Raw genomic sequence first — 20,599 nt, 5'->3', positions numbered from 1 at the left:
CATTATTACTAGCAAGAGTGTTTTATTTTGTTCCATCGTTAATTTCCAAGGTTCTTTTTTTTGTTTCTTTTTTTATGTTTAACAACCTTTTTCGGCTGTGAGTAGCAGGAGCTTCCATTCTCCAAACTATCGTCGAAACCCCTTCCTTTACCTAGTTAGGACCTGATAACCTGGTATTCCTCAAGCACCTGAAACTGGCAGCTATTCTCTTTGTGTCTGTGTGTTTGGGGAGCTCTGTGACCACAGCTTAAGCACCACTCAGCCTTCTAGTCACCTAAGCCTAACTAAAGCCAGCCAGCTCTAGCCTGGTCCAGCCCAGTCCAGCCTGCTCCGATTATCTGGACAGGGTAAGTAAGTTTCAGGAACATTTACTCCCTTTACTCATCCTCATTTAACAAGTTGCATTTCTTTTCTGTGGAAAATAAAACATTTTTTTTTCCCCCTTCAGATACTCAGTTCTGTGTGGACGTGAGGAATATGACTGCTGAGACTCTTAACTTCGGCCCAGAATGGTAAATGAGTGCATTTCTTTACATTATTTCAGCATAGTTTCAGAATGCTTCTTAATGCATACGTTTAACATGGTTCCTTTTTCTGCTGATTTTTGGCAGCAGTGTAATAATTTGTATTATTGTCTGCATTTTAAGAACCTGTCTTCATTGTTGGTTTCAAGGAACTTAGCTTAAATCTACACAGTCCATTGTTATGTCTAATTAACAAATGTGCTTCCTAAATGTGGCCATTTGTTTTCATGGCAATTTGCCTACATTACAAGATAATTTCCTGTGTAAAATGGACATTCTACTGGGGTTTTCCTGCCCCCCCTTTGTGGGGATGATGCATAACAGCAACAGATCATAACTGGTCCATGTACAGTAAAGGCAGTTAGCCTGTGTTACCGTATTTAACAGAAATCTGTGTGATTTCTTGTTATTTCTGACAATTTGATAAACAAAAATATCTTGTTATGCTTGAGTAGATGGAAGCTGAATTAACAAAACTGGTTAAAATAATTTAATTCTTAGTTATCATTTTGATGTTGGTCAGTTTCCGTTGTCTAAAACAAACTCGTTTGGGGGTTTCCAAAAGTTGTCCTGTGCTGGAAAAACTCTGTTTTCGCCTGGTGATGGCACGAGGAAAGATCAGAGGGTTGATGCAAAGTCTCTCTGGGAACGATAATGTCCATTGTGAATTTGGTCTGACCTTTTGAGATAACTTTTAACCAAATTCAGTTCAACCTTTGAGAACCAGAAGCATCAATATGGAACAAAACGGATGAAACGCCCATATTGTTGGATATTAGAGTTAGAATGATCTATTGATAAGTTGTTAGACAGAGTATTAACCCTCTGAAGCTCCAGGAATTTTTGCTCCTGTCAAATTTTTGCTCACCGTGGGCTCATTTTTCACTACAATGTAAAGTCCTGCTCCTCTATGGAAACGTCATACCCATGACTACAAGTGGAGAGAACTCAGAAATGTCTTTTGTGCAATATAAAAATTTAGACTGTCCTAAATCATTTCAAAAAATGAAAACATCTGGAATCACCATGTTCAACTTACCCAGGTGTTACAAATTCTTGGAGAAAATGTTGGCTGTGCATACTATAGATATTTTACGACTTAGATTTTTCATTTGTTTCTATACTTGTCTCTTCTGTGCTCTGTACAGACACAGCCTGCAGTTCAGCCAAGTTCAGCCGCGTAGTGCCTAGAGTTTATTATTTGTAGCAGGCATTTTAATAAAATGGAGAATAAAGTGATTATTTTTTCTGATCATGATTGGACACTTAGATTTTGGTTACATTTCTCAACAGAGCCACACATCACAAGAGTAAAGTTAAAAATCAAACAGCTGTTTTTATTTTTTGCAGTTTCTGCTGTGATCAAAGGTGTATTTTTTTTAATTAAGAGGTAACATGTATTTCATAACCTGCAGGTTAGATGTAGAGTTCAGAGGGTTAACTAGCAACTATATGGATATGCTATCAACTTGTTTGAATAAGGTTTAAGCAAAAAAAATAAAAAAGTATTAAACCTAATATCTTAAAGTCATAAAATAAGTGGGAGATTACTGTGATGTGAATGTAATTGTTATGTATTTTGCTCTGGATGAATAGTCCAGCCAACATCACTGTGCTAGTAAATCACCATAACTATCCACAGAAGTGACAATGATGGTCTAGAGTTCAGCAGGGTGTTATATGCAAGACTATGTTTTTTTTTTCCTTCTTCTTGTAATTACTAACTGTGGCAAGACAGTTTCTACCTGAAGTCAAAATGTAGCTATTGTCACCGCAGTGTTCCGTCCATCGCTCTCTGCTGTTTCTTCTCCTCGTCAGCGAATGTTTGTGTAGCGATTAATGGGGGGCGTAGTCTCCAGTTTGGTAGCACTCCATCTCTAACGGCCTGCGACTGCTGTGTGCATTCTTGGTACAGCGCCAGCCTCGCAGAATATTTCTCTCTTTACACATCTGCAGCTGCTTTCCTCTCGGTGGCCCTTTCTAGCCCACTTTCATCCTTGTACCCCTTTTAATATAGCTACAGAGCGGTCGTTTCTCTTGTTCACCGCACACAGCTGTCTGGTCAGCTTGTTTACAAGTCTTTTAAAGCTGTTAACGTTCCAAAATTATTTAGACCATTTGAGGTTTTCTTGGCACTACAGTCAGTGAGTATGTTAGTCACTGTGGTAGAATTCAAAGTGAAAACAATCTGCCGCGCGTTTAGATTTGTGTAACATTTATTAGACCAATCTTTTGTAAGACTCTCAGAAAGGGTCGTAAATGTAGAGATTGGAGTGTGTGGAAAATATTCGAGATGCCATTCTGTGTCCTATTAGGGTGGGAAACTAACATTTTCTAAGGTAAATACCAGTGAAATGGATACAGTTGTGCAAAAGTATTTCTCAGTACCCCACCCACTTTAATGTTTCCTCAGCTCTTCTCTTATTATGTATATTAGTCGTTGCACCGCTTATTTTTTACTCTCTTTGATATGCTACTTGCTACTGACTGGTCTTTCATGATGCTTTTCTTTACCTTTCACACCCCACACCCACCTCTGCATCTCTGCACTGCATATGGTTTTGATGTGGGGCTGTGAGTCAATGACACACTTTGTAGAGGCATGTGAATGGAGCCATTGTTAAACAGCAGGCCTTGGAAGCTGGCCTGCTAGTAATAGCTTTTTAAAATGAAATCTTGAGATTGGAAAGCTAATATATCATCTGTGTTGAGCCAAGTGTATTCAGGGGGACCTGCGTAGGAGGATTGTTGATTTGTTACAGAACATTTAGTAAATTCTTTTTTTTTTTTTTTCTCTGCGGCAAGATGGATGCTATTAGATTTTTTATTTTTTTCCAATTCAAATTAATAGGAATTCTACCAAGGTTACACAATAGCTCTGTTTTTTTTTTGTATGTTTTCTCAGCCAGTCAAGGTATTTATAAGGGATTTTTTTCCTGTGTTTTAAGAAGCACTGCAAACATGTGACTAGCCAGTTACAGTATTGACCAGTAGTCGCGGTTATGAAGAAGTGTTGAAGTTAAAAGTGCATTGTTCTCAGCTTAATGGCTCTTTTACTCTTCATCACACAGGCTTCGTGCACTGTCCAGTGGGGGGAGTGTGACGTCCCCCCCTCCTTCCCCCGCCATGCCAAAGTACAAGCTGGCCGAGTACCGCTACGGCCGAGAGGAGATGTTAGCACTTTATATCAAAGACAACAAGGTTAGTGGGGGACAACTCTAAAAACCTGATTTCCGTTCGACCTTTGTCATGTTTCATGTCTATCGGATTTCAGCAATGTTGGCTGAAAATGATCCACCATTCTCTAAAAAAAAAAAACAACCCCATGTATAATGCTGTATATTGTTTTGAACTATGTTGGCTTCCATTTGAAATGTTCTCATCCTCAAAAATGAGAACCTATTTGTAGGTCAGACATTTTTTTTGTTTTTTTGTTTCTTTCTGAGTCACGGTTTAAGTCTTGAAAGATGTCTTTGTCCTCTTAAGCATCTACTGTTGTTGTTATTAGGTCCCAGAGGACATGCAGGATAAGGAGTTTGCTGCTATTCTGCAAGATGAGCCCATGCAGCCACTGGCACTGGTGCCTCTCACTGAGGAGGAGCAGGTATGGTCCGGAAACACAAATGCACCGATATCTGCAAATATTAAACTATTTCTGCCTTATCTTGTCGCCCTAAAACAGCCTCAGTTCCGAAGCGAGCTGTTTGGCTGGTTGACAGATGTGCCTGTGAGCTCACATTCCTCACATTCCTCCCTTTTGCTCTTTCCACTCACTCTGCAGAGGAACTTCTCCATGTCTGTGAACAGTGTGGCAGTGCTGAGGCTCATGGGAAAAGGAGTGAGTGGGACTGCCCCAGCTGGAGTGGTCCGTGGACGAGGGGCTACACGAGGTGGCCGAGGTAAAGGCAAAAGAAAACACTTGATAGAAGAGAAAAAATAATAAAGTAAAGCATTGATTTAGCCTAAGTGTCCAACAGCAACAGAAATGCTGCCCAAAGCCTTTGGCTGAAACTACAATGGCCTTTATCCAGGCGAAGTAAAACAGTTTATTCAAGGCAACTACTCAAGTGTTTATTTCCCCTCTTTCTTCCACCATCTTGATGCAGCACATTTCCTCTTGGCCTGTCTAAATAGTCCTCCTTTTGTCCAGCCACACCTGTCTAAAACCACTGGGCTCATGAACTCACCTTGTCCACACACAGCGCCCCACACACGCCAATGTAAACACTAGCTATCCGGTTCAGAATGGCCAAGGAAACAACTGAGAAGAATGATGCTGTGTGGGTCCCATACTTAGAATGGATGTTTTGATGTGTGTGGCTGCCTGTAGTTTAAAGTATACACAAGCTACTTAAATACTGCCGGAAGTTTTAGCTGATCATAAGTTACCTGATTCGTATGATTATATTTAAAATATATATGTTGCCTTCTCGAATAGGTCGAGGCCGTGGTGAAGGTGGATTCTACCAAAGAAGTATTGAAGATGCAGAGGTTGGTTTTGGCCGCAGCGTCCGGGAGATACATCGCAGCCAGAGCTGGGATGACCGGTAAGGAAAAGACAGCATACAGAAAAGCCCTTAAATGTTAGTAAGATCTTATAAATCATAGCTCCACATTCTTTATTGCTTAGTACGAGCCTATTTTGTCACTGCTGAGAGGTGCTGTCATCCAGTCTAATAAACTCTATAATCTGCTTCAGATTTTTGTAGAGTTCTTGTGGGAAGGTTTATCTGGTTTTTGCAGGCAGCTTCTTTTATCTGCCTAGACTAAACTAAAGATGATTGTGTTTTTTTTTTTCCCTGATTTTTCTTCATGGATCTGGTTAAAATGAATGACTTGGTATCTGTGGTGGTGTGTTGGCTGGGCATCTTTTTCCAGGATAAAAAAAACTGGTTCATGTTTTGGACGTTGCTTTCCTCTGTTTATCACCAAATTGATATAATTTTCTCTCCATTTCCCTCCTTTCCTCAGGGGTGAGCGTCGATTTGAGAAGCCGCTACGGCGGGAGGTGGGGCGTCCTGGCTTTGAAGAAACTGGAGGTCCCGGGGGTCCAGGGAGGAAGGAGTACACAAGGGCTGACAGTGATAACTGGCGCACCCTCCGGGAGGAGCAGGAGGAGGACGAGGGGGAGCCAGGCAGCAACTGGAGACTTGCTGGACCCCGCAGGGATGGTATGATAAATACAAACATTTGTTTGTTGCTGTGTTGCCTCTAACTATTGTTTGTGTTAAATATGAAAGGTTTACATGAGAAAAGCAATGGCTTTATTGATAGTTTGATTATTTATTTTTTTCTGAAAGAGTGTTGAGACTACAGTTAGGCAGTTCTGCTGGTTAATTTTGCGTAACTGCTGCATCAAAACAACTGTGGAATCGAGTAAACTGAATAAGTGGCCAACACAGAGAAGTTTGGTCGAGACTAAATGTCAATTGTCATGTTCCATGTTTAAATGCTTAGGTTTATATTAGACCTGGAGCTTATCCCAAATTCTAGTTTGCTTATTTGGGTCTTTATGCAGGTAGTAGTAATCTGTGGCTTTAAGAAAATCAAAAGGCAAATGTTACAATTCAAGGAAGTGTGACTACATGAAGTTAGGTTCAGCTCACACTTTCCATGTTAGAGTAGGCGATGTAAAACTCTGCATGGTGAAAATGGATAAAAAATCTTAAAATGCCCTGAGAAGTAGACGCTGATTTTTATTACTACTTATTCCACTGTTGACATCCATTACAAACCTTGTTTAAACCTCCATTAAACAAGGTCTGCAGCAGTCTTAACTTAAAGGTAGGTATACTGACATCTAGTGGAAGTGAAGGATTTTCTGCAAGACACAATAGCTGGCTGGATGTTGGTTAAATCAGCACTTGAAAGTTTCCACAAGTTCCGAGGGCACTCCAGTCAGTTTTACATCACCTTTTTTGAACAGCATATTTTAAAACTCCAAAATAAAGCAGGTTCATGGGAGGATGTTTCTCACCTCCTGGGGCTGTTGCTTTAAGACTTTACCCCATCTTCCCTAGAATGTTTGTACTGATTGTGGTTCATTTGTTTGGTAGATGGTGGTCCTCGCTCAGCAGGCTGGCGAGACCACGGCGGTCCAGGTGAAAGTCGTCGGAGGAAGTTTGACTTCGACTTCCGGGACTCTGAGGGTCATGGTGGTGGCCGCCGACGTGCAGGCAGCGAGGGACTAGAGGATGACAGAGATGGCCTGCCCGAGTGGTGTACAGATGAGGAGGATGGGGAGATGGGCACTTTTGATTCCTCTGGAGCTTTCATGCCGATGAAGGTGTGTACAACTTCTCTGTTATTTAATTTGTGTACACTTTATATATTGAGAGAGAAGATTAAAATGAGTATCTGTGATGGTAAAAAAACAAAAAACAAACACATGGTCTTCTGTTATGTTTCTCATCTGCATCTGTAAGCATTTTTCTTACACTTCCACATTTTTTTTCTACTTCTCCTGGCAATCCTCTGTCAGAAGGGTGGCAAGGAGACAATCCTGGAGGAGGAGTTGGAGTTTAAGGGGATAGAGGAAGAGGACGACGAGGAGGAGAGCCTTGTTGACATAGAGAGGAACAGCGCTGAAGGAGACAAAGACAAGGGTAAGGAAAGACATAATCTTTCTTTATTTGATTGTTTTCGAATACGTTGCACGTTGTGCTACTCAATTGTCCTCCTTGATCACGGGCCAAGAATGAATGAATTACTAATAATTGTGCCATTCAACTTAAAGTTTTTCCATCCTTTCTTTCACTCCTGACCTCTCAGAGAGTAAAGAAGCCATCTCTGCTGTAGTGGATGGCGAGACAAAGCCAGCATCACCCTCCTCCTCTCCTCCAGCCCACTGTACCCCTCCATCTCTGGAGTCCCTACCTAGCAATGCTGGTCAAGTGGTGGATAGCACTCAGCTTAGCAACAGCCACTCTGTCAAGGCCAACAGCACGCCTGGCGAAGGTATCTTGTTCCAAATATCTCTGTATTTTGCTAAGTTGTCTGTAGACTTCTGTGATACTGGCCAAACACAGATAATTAGGTCAGCAACAGTCTTATATATCTGTCTCTATATTTAGACAATGTCATAAACTCTCACATCCGTTTAAGAATATTAAATACATATATGTAGCATATTCTTCTGCAAATGCAAGAAGTGTGTAACAGTACATTTTTGTATAGTAAAAAATGAAAATCCAGAAAAATGTGTTTGAGAACAGCTTTTTATTAAGCAGTGATTTAGAATTAAGTGGTTTACTCCTTCACAGCACAAGCCTTTTTGAGATGCTTCATGCCTTGCTTTGATCAAGTTGTCAGCCCTGAGAAGGTAGCAGCTACAACGGCAAAGTCAGAATGAGGAGTTAGCTACTTAAAATGTTCAAATGCCTGACAACATACAAAGTAGGCTAAAATAGGATTTTTTTCATATATTATTTTATATTTTATTCTGTGGAGTGGGCGAAGTTGTACTATACATGGATGTTGAAAAGAAATATTGTTTTCTAAAGTTACACATTCTGATTTGAAGCTTCAGGAGTCTTGACTTGTAGCCTTTTTACACACAGGACAGAGTTGTAAGAGAGGAAGTTTGGCCACGTTGATACTTTGGTTTGATATAGAATATGTTTAGCCCCAGTCATTTAATATCTTGTTTACTGAACCCGCTGTTCCAGATCTATCAGGTACACAGCCAGTAGGTGGCTCTGCTGCTCACATCCAACATCACTATCCCATAAATAGAAATACTAAAAATAGGACCCATTGTTTTACTCTTCTTTCTTGTTCTTGTTGTTGTTTTTGTGGCAGACGTTGCTCCCATCGGGGGCTCCAAGGCCCAGCTGAGCCCCAGCGCCGCCACCTCCTCCAGCCTGCCTCCCCCACCTCCTTCCTCTGCTGCTCCTCTCCTCCCTCCATCTGGAGGAGACACTGAGGACGATGAAGGCATGAAACACCTGCAGCAGGTTAGGAACAGCAGTAGGCACATATCAAACATCTGTCTAAGAAATATTGTATAATGATGTCAGAAAGTGCATTTAACACAGATTCTTCTCCTGGGATCAGGGATTAAACTGGTGATTATGTTGCAGAATAGTCATGACTTATGGCTGCATATTTGTCACTTGTTGACAAAATTTGCCTGCCTCTCTGCTTAGCTTAATATGAAGTAGCTCCACTATTGCACATGGTTTTGCTTCCGTCTCATCTCTTTCAGATTGTTGCTGCCCCCTACCAGTCTAAACCGACATGTTTCAGTCATTTTATTGACTAGATATGTCGGTCATTGACAGTTTATAAAATTGTTGCAAACAGTCTGCTTTTTCACTCACAGGACCTACCGTGTTTTTTTACCCACCTGAAATCGAAAGTAGTAACTGTTCCTTCTTCTTACTTTAACTAAGCTGTAGTCAGGTAACCATGTCCAAAGTGATTTTGAAACTACTTTAGCTTTGTTTGGCTTGGGTGTACAGACACCACATAGAAGTTTTTCCCTGATCACAGAACTGTCACCTTTTTCATCCCAATGGAGTTTACATGTCTGCCACACTGATAATGTTGAATAAATAATGAATCTGTTTGTGTGTGCGTGCTTGTGTAGGAGGCAGAAAAGATGGTGGCATCACTGCAGGACACCTCTTTGGAGGAGGAGTGTTTCACCCAGGCTTTGCAACAGCAGCAGGAGAGTAGGAACACAGCAGCTGCTCTGCCACTATCTCATGAGGCCGCCATGAAGTGGTTCTACAAGGACCCCCAGGGGGAGATCCAGGGTACACTTGCACACAGTAGAATTTTATTCATTCACATATAAAATGACATAGCTTTCTTGGATTACATTGGAGGTAAGTCAGCCTCATAAGCCTAGTTTCTGCATTGTAAACCTGTGTCTGGCCTGCCTACGAACCAGGTCCATTCACCACTGTGGAGATGTGCGAGTGGTTCCAGGCTGGCTACTTCACCATGACCCTGCTGGTGAAGCGGGGCTGCGATGAGGGCTTCCAACCCCTGGGGGACGTCATCAAGATGTGGGGCCGCGTGCCCTTCGCCCCAGGGCCCTCCCCGCCGCCCCTGCTGGTGAGACAGCTCCCACCAACGCAGCGCCCGCAGCCCAACCGGGGGCCCGCCGGGACTGTGAGTCAGAGCTCAGCCAACCTAGAGGATGGGGAGGGGAGGATGCAAGGGAGAGGGCACGTTAATAGACAGATAATGGTAACAGAAATATTCCTTCACTTTGAGTTTAAGTTAAAAGACAAGATTATGGATGTTTTCCTGCTTAATGTGACATAATGTTTATAGACCTTTTTGACAGGCACCATGCCTTACAAAAGACTACAAATATAATCATGTGCCCATGCATGCTTTTGAATGTGGCACAGTTGATCAGATGCTATAAATACAAAGAATGAACAATTTCCTGTTAAATAATGTAATGCATAAATGCTATTGAAAAACATCCCACAATCAAATCTTTTTTTTAAACTTGTTTTTGTATTCTGAGTCTGAAGATGCTTTGTATTGACTGCTGATGTCCTACCTCTCTTAAGGGAAACCTGGACCAGGAGCGCCTGAAAAAGCAACAGGAGCTGGCAGCAGCAGCTCTTTATCAACAGCTCCAACAGCAGCAGCTATTCCAGCTCATTAACAGGTAGGCCTGTTGGGGGAGATACAAGCTTTCCCTTACATTTGTGGGCTCATGTTCACTGGTTTGTGTTCCTTATTCAGTTTGTGTCATTTTACATCCAAGGAACTGTGACTTTTGAGCTAAGTTTACATTTGGGGCTTTACATCCAAGGTGCAGTGAGCAGGGTATGATGCCTTCGATGAACAGGTCGATGTCAGTGCCAGATACAGGGTCCATGTGGGACATGCATACCTCAGCTTCACAGCCATCAGGTAGGTGTAGACTGCTGCTGTGTGTGCATACACGGCATGCACATTTAGCCCATGAACAGATACTGTAGCTACGGCTGCTAAAATCATCAAATGTCTTTCCCATGTAGGCGGTGAAGCCAGTCTTTGGGACATAACAATGAATCCTTCTACTCAGGGTCCAACTCTCGAACAGCTTCAGAAGGTGAGTTCAGTTGTGAGTTGTGCACTGTTAGTCACTGCACTTTTTTATTGTATTTCAGTTTCGTAGCGAAAACGTTTTAAATGAAAGGAATTGAAGCATTTTATAATGCTTACTTGACAATCTCAAGATTGTTTGTACTGATAGCAGGCAGCAGCTGAGCTCAAAATGGATTGTTTATCAATGGTGCTGAGTAATGCCAAAGCCAGGACTGAGTCAAGCTTTATTGCTTATTCAATTCATTTAACAATTCATTCCCCTCAGCTCCAGCAAGAGAGGCGAGACGCTGAACTCAGGGCGAAGCGTGAGGAGGAAGAGCAGCGTAAGCGGAGAGAGGAGAAGAGGAGGCAACAAGAAGAGCAAAAACGGAGGGAGGAGGAGGAGCTCTTCAGGCGCAAGCAGGTGAGCTAAAGAAAGGAGAAATTTTGCTCCTCAATTTATCCTATATTGCATTTGCGCTGCAAACATGAAGACGTTTTGTTTGTAAAATGAACAAGAAATGTTCTACGTTAAATTTAAGAAGTGACTTTTCATGCCTAGTAACAAATTTCATATCTTCCCATAGTGTCGTCAGCAGCAGGAACTGATCATGAAATTGCTGCAGCAGGCCCCCCAGCAGCAGGGACCTGGGGCAGGCGGCTCAAGTTGGAGCGGGGCTCCCTCCTCAGGGCTTGGTAAGGCAGGAAAGCCCCCGGCTCTGGCTCTGCTGGAAATGCAGCAGGAGGCAGAAAGGCTCCTGAAACAGCAGCAGCAGCAGAGAGCCCAGCAGCAGAGAGACCGCGTGAGTATCAGCTAAACGCGTTTAATTCAGTGATCATGCTAGCATGTTTCCGTAATTGCAAGTAGAAATTTACATATAGTTGGTCAAATTATATATTCAGCCTGATTTGTCTCTCTGTTTACAGCACAGTGGTATGTCGATGGGCAGCTCCTCCATGGGAGGGCAGTGGGTGGATGGCGTTGGCATGTGGGGTGGGCCTGGCGGTATGGAGGGTAAGAGTGGTAGTGGAGGATCTTCAGGCAGCATGGGCATGTGGGATGAGGCTGTAAAGAACCAGGCCAGCCTGCGTGGAAACAGCAACAACAACATGGGCTTGAAGAACAGCCGCAGCAGCCCCTCACTCAGGTAAATAAAGTCAGAATAAATAAAATGCAATGCAATGTTGGGTTGCCTGATTTTGACAAACGGGTCTTTTTCATGTCCACTACTGTAGACATGCGGAATTGTTTGTCTTTCAGTTGATCACAATAATTAACATTTTTGTCCTGCTACGTCCTCTGTAGTGATCAGTACATGATGCGTCGTAAGCGGACGGAGGAGGAGGAGAAGCTGCTGAAGCTGCTTCAGGGCATGAAGCCTCAGGACGGCTTCACCACCTGGTGTGAACAGATGCTGCACGCTCTCAACACCTCTGCCAACAACTCCTCCTCCTCTCTGGATGGTAGGCTGATCAACTTTTACATATTTAGCAAAGTCAAGGGTGTGGAAAATTCACCCTCAGTTTAGACAGCTGTTTGCTGCTCTGAGTCAAATTACAACATCAATACGCTGTGCTCATATATTCAGTGTTGCTAATTGTTCAAACTTTTTTCCTGCTATAAAGTTGCCACAATTGTGGCATACCTGAAGGAGGTGGAGTCTCCCTATGCAGTGCTGGATTTCATCCGGTCCTACCTAGGGGACACAGTGGAAGCCAAAGAGTTCGCCAAACAGTTTCTGGAGCGACGTGCCAAACAGAAAGCCAACCAACAGAGACAGCAGCAACAGGTAGGCCTCAGTTCAAAGGATCTTTTAAGAGGAGAACGTTACTGACTTGTGGAAACTCTGACATAGACTGTTTTTTTTTTTCTGGAGCAAGTAAAGGCCCTCTGATGGCTACTATCAGAGCATTGTAAGAAGACTCCTCTTCTCAACCTCTGACTGATGCACTCCATTTTAGCTCCTGTCTCTTTAAGGCCCCCCTCCCCAAAAGCCAAATTTGCTCTAATTGGTCAGTTGACCCGACAAAAGCAAGGCAACTTTGGTTAAGTTGTAACCCAAAATCACTGAGCATAGGCAGCAAGATGTCGCTCGACAGAAGCGACTTTAGTGAGGAATTGTTGCCAGACAGTGAGGAAACTAGACATTAAGCAAGTGTTACGCAAATGACATAGATGAGTAACGGAAGCATAGCCTGGACATAAAATGAGGCATTTTCTTTTCATTGAGGCCTGTGGGCTGTGTAAGTTAGCAGATCTTTTACATGCACTAAAAAAGCTGTAACACACTAAAGGAAAGTGGAAATATCCCAAAAGATAATAGGGGCTCTTTGGAAGTATGATTAACAGGCTAAAATGTATATATCTCTCCTCTTTTTTGTGTCCCAGTTATCAAAGGAAGTGGCTGGATTGAACATGAACTTCCCTCTGCAGGTAAAAGCAAGTTATGCCTCTGTACTAAAGATGCAAACTATGACACAGCTGAGTTGTTAGGGCAGATGGCCAAATGTAAATAAAGTATGGTTTGATAGGGCCTTTCAAAATGTGTTTTTTGCCGAATTCTAAACCTTGGCCAGCAATTGTCCCTGAAATTTCTACGTATTTCATGAAGACATAAGGCAACTGTGAGAATTTTTCTGCTGGAATCAGTTTTCATGCTGCATATATGTTTTCATTTTCGAAATAATTACATGTGCAGGAGCCATGTCTAGAGGATTATTTGTATGATCGTCTCTATGTTTCTGGTTTTTTTTAGGACTCAATGCGAGGTATGAATCCAAGCACTCTGCAGTCCATGTTTCAGGCCAACCACATGGGCAAGGCTGGTCTCTATGACAACCAAGGGGGAAAGATGAAGAAGAAACAGCCCATGATGCTGCACTCTGACCCCAGCATCTTAGGTATGTGACCTAGTGGTGAGAATCTGTAAATGGCCAGCGTTAAATGGATTGAACCCAGTTTAGCATTATGGTTATACAACACACAGAATGTCTACAGGTGCACGCTTCTGGGTCAGAGTTAGACAATATACACAATATGGAGTACATCAAAAGCAAAGATGCAAAAAACAGCTGCAGAAATTCTTACTTTTTTTTTTTTTAGAACTTTTTGCACCTGTGTAGGTGTTAATTGATGAACTGGGAAAGTTAGGTCATATCTAATCTTTCTGTAGGTACTAGTTTGCCATGGCCCTCATTGAATGACCCATGTTACTTACCTTTGATGTCACCACTTTCTAGTTCAGCGATTAAACAACACTTCATAAACAAATGTTAATGTAATATTTAAAACGTGAACAAGTATGAGTTAATTTTTTCTTACATTACAACCTTTCTGCAAGAACCTTTCTCGTCAAATAATTCTTTGCTTGTATCTTTATTACCTGCTAACAGTAACGTAGCCCCCTTAAGGCCAATTCATGCTTTTTGTGTATGCAAGAGTCTGCGTGACATTATTTTCATCATCCACACAAATCCGCGTGAGAGACCCCTCTGTGGATCTCAGCATGCAACCTGAAATTTGTTACAGCGTGGACTGTGCAATGCAAACATGTTGACTGCACATGCGCCAGGACACAACTGGAGAGACTACGAGGTGGTCCTCCATCATCCACACTATTTGGAGGTGCTTTGATTTGGATATGGTTTCCATCTAAGTTGCTAAAGCACAGTAAGAAATTCTAAATCCTCCAGAAATCCTGTTATGTCTGCCCACTGTAATCGAGACACCTCAGGAATAAACAGATCCACACTGTGCTACAGCCCAATGTGCAACCACCTGCTGTATACTCTAAATGGTGAAAGGTCAGCGCCTATCCTTCAGAAACCTTATATGTTTTTCTGTGTTTGATAGGAGGGCCAATTCGAGCATCTGTAACACAGCTCAACACATACCTATTCCTGTATATGTAGAACTGCATTTGCGTCTGCAGTTTGCTTTCAGAGTCCACGTCGATTTGCGCAGGCGGGTGCAGAAAGTATGACTTGGCCTTGACTCCCCGTCATCACATCCTCCTCTGATTTTACTTTCCTCTCTCCATCCCTTCCCTCTGCCCTCCTTGCCTTCCCCCTCCTCGCTGCAGGGTACTCATTCCACAACACGACCGAGTTAATGAGTGAGATGGAGATGGTGGAGGATTACTGATGTGACGCAGCGCAGCAGCAATAGCTACCTGAGGCCTTCTGTCTTTTAATCAGACAAACCTGATGACGAATGTGCACTGCTGGGGGAAACCAGGGGGTGGGGGTAGGAGGGGAGCAAGCGCGAGGGGGAGGTGCAGGGTGGAGGTGCCTAGATCTGCGCCTCCCACTCTTTCTTTCCCTCTGCATGGATTAAAATAAAAAAAGGGCTCCCTGCTGCACCAGTTGATCACTAGAGCAGGGGAGAGGGAGGTGAGGCAGGGCGAGGTTAAAAGGAAGATGGGTATCCTCTGGCACTCAAAAGATTAAGCACCTTATACTGAACTAATGCACTTTATTGAGATGGGATTTGAATAGTTTTTTTTTTTTCATATGTGTGTATGTGTGCGTGTGTGTTCGGAATCAGTGCGCACACGGTATGTGTACATACACATTATGTGTGTGCATGTGCGTCGGAACTGGAAGGGGGTGGTGAACCAGATGGTGGGGTGAATGGTCAGGCTGTTAGGTTTTCAAAGTCAGGGGGACCTTTAGTTGAAACCTTATCAGAGAGCAAATCCTTTCTCAAAAGACAAACACTGTTGATATTTCTCTTGTTTAGCATTTTTTTACGTTTATATAAAAAGTAAAGCTATTGAAAAATGGATTATAAAAAAACTTGAAGATTTGCACTTGCCTAAAAAAGAAATAACAAAAACAACAAAAAAAATCAAACAAATGGGGTTAGTTATAGAAGTGAATATTTTTGTGAATGTGTATGAGTGACTGAGCGAGTGGCAGATGTGTGATGATTGGTTTGTGTCAGTAATATACAGTCTGCACAATGTTTTTTTTTTTCTTTTGTTGCTTACCAAGATGTATGAAACATAAGAGGCCATTTTTGTCTTTTTTGTTCAGATGGTAATTTTGTATTCTCATGTTTAGAGAGCATGTGTGTGTGTTTGTGTCCCTTTCCAAACAGGGACTTGATCTGTATGTTTTGAGAGTGTGACTGAATAAGAGAGAGAGAGAAAGAGAGAGAAAGAGAGAGAGAGAGAGAGAGGGCAATTGCACAACACATCCTTTCTCTCACCAGCTCTTCATCCCCACATAGAAAAAAATAGAAATGCATACATGTGTAAATGTTAGCTTTGCTCTCATCACATGATGACCACCACTAGTTTATTTCCCTTAGCTTCTCCCCATGGGGAGCTGTCTCTAGACCTTTAAGGTCTAGCAGACATGGCGAATCATGAGGGACATTGCTGTGTGTGCATCTGAATGAGATTTTGTATGTGTGTGTGTCTTCAGAGTACATGTTCATTTACTGTTCATAGAAATGAGTTAAGACTACAGGTACTCATTTTGAATACATGTGCTGTTTTGTATGTGTATGAATGCACATTTGTGCCTAAGAACTTGGATAGGGTGCATGGCCATTGAGACATTAACTCTTTTTTGAGAGCGAGTGTGATGTGTGTCAGTGCTCAGCACAGTGTATGTAAAGTATGTAAGTTTATATCGTAAATATTTCTAGTTCAGTCTAGGGGTGATCCATCGGAAGGTTAGTCCAGTCTGTTTTCCTGGGGTGTGATCACGTTGCCTTTTGTCAGCTCTCGAACTTGTGAATGAAAGGTGTCGAGTTTCTGACTATGAAAAAAAAAAATACAGCATCTTAATGTGCAAGTGCACAGAACGGTGCATGAAATGTTAGCATATTGTGTTACTTATTCGTTGTTGCAATTTGATAATGACGAGTTTTCTTTTTTTAAATGAAAAATATATATGAATATATACATTATATACAAAGTTTAAAAAGTATTTGGACTAAGATAATGAGCACTTGGGGCTGCTATTTTTGTTGTGTGTTTTAATTTTTTTTTCCTTAATTTGTTTTTCATTTTTGTTTCATTATTGCCATGTGAAGTGTGTATTATTTCTTTCTTAAGAAAATATTGAATGTATTCCAAAAAAAATGACAAGAAACCCGTGCTGATACCAGATTTTTTTTTCCTCAGAAGATTTCAAAAAATGGAAACAAAATACAAAAAAGCTTCAAAGAGTTTAGCGAGGTCTTTTTTTTTTTTTTTTTTCATTTACACAGCGGAGAAGGAAAAAAAAAACTCGGGATGGATACAGTTGAACACACTGCCTCTACAATCCTGGTCGTACAAATAGTGACTAAGAATTTAAAGAAAGGACTCTTTCTATTCCATACTGGAGCTTTGGTTGTTTACAAACCACATGGATATCTGTGGGTGCAGTTTTGTTTTTCTTTTCTTTTCTTTTTTTTTTTTTTTTGGCTTTTTTGTTCCCACATAAGACGGGTGGGGTTTGCAAGTGCGCTTCTGCCATATGGACATTGAGTGGTGTTGGGGTTTTTTGAGGAAGAGTGGCAGGTATCACAACAACATGGACAAGATCCTCTAAGTGGACTTTTGTTTGTGGTCGTGGGTCTTGAGACTTGATCATCAACCGTGGAGCAGAGGCGAAAGAAATCAAGGATGGGCTCTGTTTTGTGGAGAACGGAGTGCAGGGCTGCAGAACCCTAGAGGGAACTGAGAAGGCAATATGAGTACTCCTGGTTAGTGCACTTGTCTTCACCTCAACCCTCATACGCACCCACACCCTGCCCTCACCAACTCACCTATGCACTTTTGTTCATTCAAGCTGTGAGGTACAATTTTGGGGATGGGAGCACAATTACAACAGGAGGATTGCTACGACTTTGACAAAGTCACTGAAAAGATATTCCCAAACTGAAATAAGAGACTTGAGAAGCACGTCTTCTCCCACCTCCTGTATATAACCATATTTTTGTATTACCTTTCAAAGTAGAAAGAAAATTTGCAAATGGATGAAGGAAAATTCATGAGACGTTGAATATATGGAGTGAATGTTCTTCATGAAAACCAATCTTTTTGAATATAGTTTGAGATGGACTCGCTGTGAGTTTCCATTAGTTTGCCAGTAACCCTGAAATAATCGGGGATGGAACGGAAATCCACATGGACTGAGGTGTTGGACATGCTGCAGCTCCAAGACTGACTGATAGTTACTTATCAAAATGGACGTTGCAGTGGCTACAAAGAGTCCACCAAGAGTGTTTGATCAACACACACACAGTGAAGAGGCAGACTCGGGTTTAAAGAGCTTTTGGCAAGGATGCTTCCAACCCGACGGCTGCCTTGAGAGCTGTAAAGTGAATGCAGGAGAAAAAAGGGTTCGGCATTGGTAAGATATTTTTGTTTTCAACTTGACACGCATTTCTAATGGCTTCATTTGATTCATTGACTGTTAATCTCACAGGGTTGTTTGGACAGTGTTGTGGTGAGGTCTCATGCTCTTTTTTTTGTTTTTTGGTTTGTCATAGGAGTCTGGCTGTGCTTTATTTGCTGCCCTCTGCAAGGAGGATCTAATCTACAGCCAACCAATGAACCAGTTAACCCTAAACCTGTCCCGTTGAACTTTAACCCTAAGAAACTTTTCATGACCTCAGATTGGGCAGGCCATTGGCATTATCAGTTGGACAGTTACCAGGTGAAGTTACAGGTGTATCAACCATCAATCCCATCTGTGTTGGAAGTAATCAGATTTGGGATTTGATGACACGCTCTCCAACGAGGAAGAGGATAAAACGGCACGTATTGCCCAGATGTCATCATCCACCTCGACCTGAAACTCTTGGGAGGTTGCGTAGAGGTCTTCTAACCAGTGGGACAAGAAGACCTGCCCTCCTGCCCTGACGTCAGAGATGGAGAGCCGGGTTGAGTCATGGTGGACGTGGCTGGATTACATCTCAGCCCCCGGAAATCCCTGCAACTGTGGAACTGGATGAACTGAAAGAATTGTACAAAAAAAATAAGAAGAAGAAGAAGAAGAAAAAAAAAGACTTTGAAACATGACAAAACACAAACTACACATCACATAGATTCTAGAGTCCAAAGGAGCGGCAGACACACTACATGCACACTTACAGCAAAAGTTACATTGGCTCTCCTCTGGAACCATGTCTGCACACATGACAGGGATGCATCAATATCAAGTCACACAGATACAAAGACACACAAGCATCAACGCTCATCAATATAAACGCTGAGCTTTGTAAATAATGTAAAAGTTTGTGTTTTGATTTTTCTCTCATAGTGGGTTTTGCTTTATTTCTTGGTTCAACATGCCTTAAATTGTATAGTTCAGTCTTGAATGGCTAACTGAAAAAAAATGTTCTCTAAATGACAAATTTGAGTTGGAAACCACCTTGTTAACTGTACTCTAAAGTTAAAGAAAGAAAGGTTTCAGCAAGACTGTTTTCTGTTGGCTAACAGAATTGCCCTGTATAAACCTGCTACATGTACATCTGATCACCTTTAAAGTTACTAGTTAACTACAGAATAGAGCAGTAAGTGTTTTTTGATTGAGCTAATTTTGCCGGTGGTTGGCTTTTGTTGCCCTTTTTGTTTTCATTAAAACGAAGAGTGGGTTTTGTTCGGATTTCCTATTTAGATTTTTGCTGAAGGTGCAGGCTTAATAAAGGGCTCAAGTCTGTACTGTCTGGAGCTTAGCTGATTGGGTAGGATGCAAAGAATTGTCTTCAAGCACAAACTTGTTGCAGTGTGATAACTGTTGGACACACAGCTTTGGGCAAAACTGAACCAGAGTGGCAGGTCAAATGAGATACAAGTTAGTGCATTTGGTTCATTATATACACTCCAGGGACTGAAATGGTTTAGAAGATACAAGGTACTTTTTTTTTTTTTTACAGTTTTGAGATGATGACTCAGGCTTGTATGATACGAGTAATTCTAAGTTAAAGCTTGCAAGATTTGTAATATTTGTGGGTTTTGACACTAAACCTTGAGGTGAGTCACAACCTGGCCGAGAGTGCCTCTCCTCCGTCTGTGCACCTTGTAGTGCTGCTGACCATCTCTGATGGCGCTGAATAGATAATAATTGACCAAGCAGATGTGTCTGAATCTGGAAGGAAGTCTTGGACAGTGTCTTGTTCTGTGTATGCATATTGAATTGGATTCAAGAGATTAATGTTTTTAGTAAAACAATAGTTTTTTGTTTTGTACCCTTAATAACGGAACAGTATGCAGTTTTTAATCCTCGTGGCATCTGATATATTTGATAACATCAGATTAGACTTGTGATAAACTTGTACATTTTGATTTGGTGAGGGTTTTGGTTGGTTGGTATCACTTGAAGTAGCCACAGTAGGCTCCCGTATGCCATAACCACTGACTTGATAGTCATGTTCACACAGTGAATAAAATGACAACTAAACTTTCAAATTGTCACCATCAGTTGCCAAAACAGAGAAATTGACTTGAAACAGATTAGTATGCTGTCAACTCCTTTATTAGTGAATAACTTTAAAATTGCCTAGGTTTGACATTTTTAAAAGCTGATATTGTGTAGTACGAATCGCTGGTCAGTCATCTGTTTTACTGTACTCCACAGGCTTTTATGATCAGATACATTACAGTATTGTGTTGTCAAGAAGCCCTGGATGGTTGGTTTCAGCTTGTGAAAAGATCCTGTCACGTCCCAGCCTGTCTACTCAAGGATATAAAGTTGATTGTCTGGTTCTTTGTTGCCTGTTGCTGTTGTTCCAACCTTAATGATATGATACACCCCAGTCAGCTCAGCTCCTTCGCTTAAGTCTTTAAATGTTGTTAAACTAACAGCATACGTGTAATGAAACTGTTTTGGAAAAGAACAACTGAAAGATGTGTAAATAGTTTGGCTTTTGTTTGTTTGAAGAACAAAATAAATACTAAATAAATAGCATTTAGCTGTGGCTGCCTAAGTGTTCTATTCATTTTTATTATGTGGGAAGTGGGTGTGTGTCTGCTACTGCTTTCAGAATCAACCCTCCATGAGCACATGTGAACGTTATCAACGGAACTCTCGCG

At 41.7% G+C, this 20,599-nt stretch overlaps 1 protein-coding gene and 1 long non-coding RNA gene across 3 annotated transcripts; both read left to right on the top strand.

Annotated features, from left to right (window-relative positions):
• The first annotated feature begins 11 nt into the window (after window positions 1-11).
• On the top strand, window positions 12-16,667 carry gigyf1a (GRB10 interacting GYF protein 1a). 2 transcript variants are annotated; one of them, XM_008286214.1, is made up of 24 exons: window positions 12-347; window positions 449-512; window positions 3,596-3,725; window positions 4,033-4,128; window positions 4,306-4,423; window positions 4,963-5,071; window positions 5,496-5,695; window positions 6,581-6,810; window positions 7,006-7,129; window positions 7,296-7,481; window positions 8,325-8,479; window positions 9,115-9,283; window positions 9,421-9,644; window positions 10,058-10,158; window positions 10,306-10,406; window positions 10,514-10,587; window positions 10,849-10,986; window positions 11,150-11,365; window positions 11,490-11,710; window positions 11,869-12,026; window positions 12,189-12,352; window positions 12,952-12,996; window positions 13,319-13,463; window positions 14,645-16,667. In XM_008286214.1, exons 2-24 carry the CDS (start codon window positions 478-480, stop codon window positions 14,704-14,706), a joined length of 3,201 nt encoding a protein of 1,066 aa, XP_008284436.1. In that variant the 5' UTR covers window positions 12-347; window positions 449-477; the 3' UTR covers window positions 14,707-16,667. The 2 variants fall into 2 exon arrangements, with proteins under 2 accessions (XP_008284436.1, XP_008284435.1); XM_008286213.1 differs by having other exon boundaries at window positions 9,421-9,722.
• Window positions 16,668-16,758: 91 nt separating this feature from the next.
• Window positions 16,759-20,484, top strand: LOC103360457 (uncharacterized). Its single transcript, XR_520355.1, has 2 exons — window positions 16,759-17,915; window positions 18,055-20,484. It is a non-coding gene; the product is annotated as an uncharacterized LOC103360457 (long non-coding RNA).
• The last annotated feature ends 115 nt before the right edge of the window (window positions 20,485-20,599 follow it).

Source organism: Stegastes partitus, unplaced genomic scaffold, assembly GCF_000690725.1.
Source record: "Stegastes partitus isolate 25-593 unplaced genomic scaffold, Stegastes_partitus-1.0.2 Scaffold442, whole genome shotgun sequence".
NCBI lineage: Eukaryota > Metazoa > Chordata > Actinopteri > Pomacentridae > Stegastes > Stegastes partitus.
Note: the sequence above shows the minus strand (reverse complement) of the source record. Positions and strands in the feature narration are given on the sequence as shown.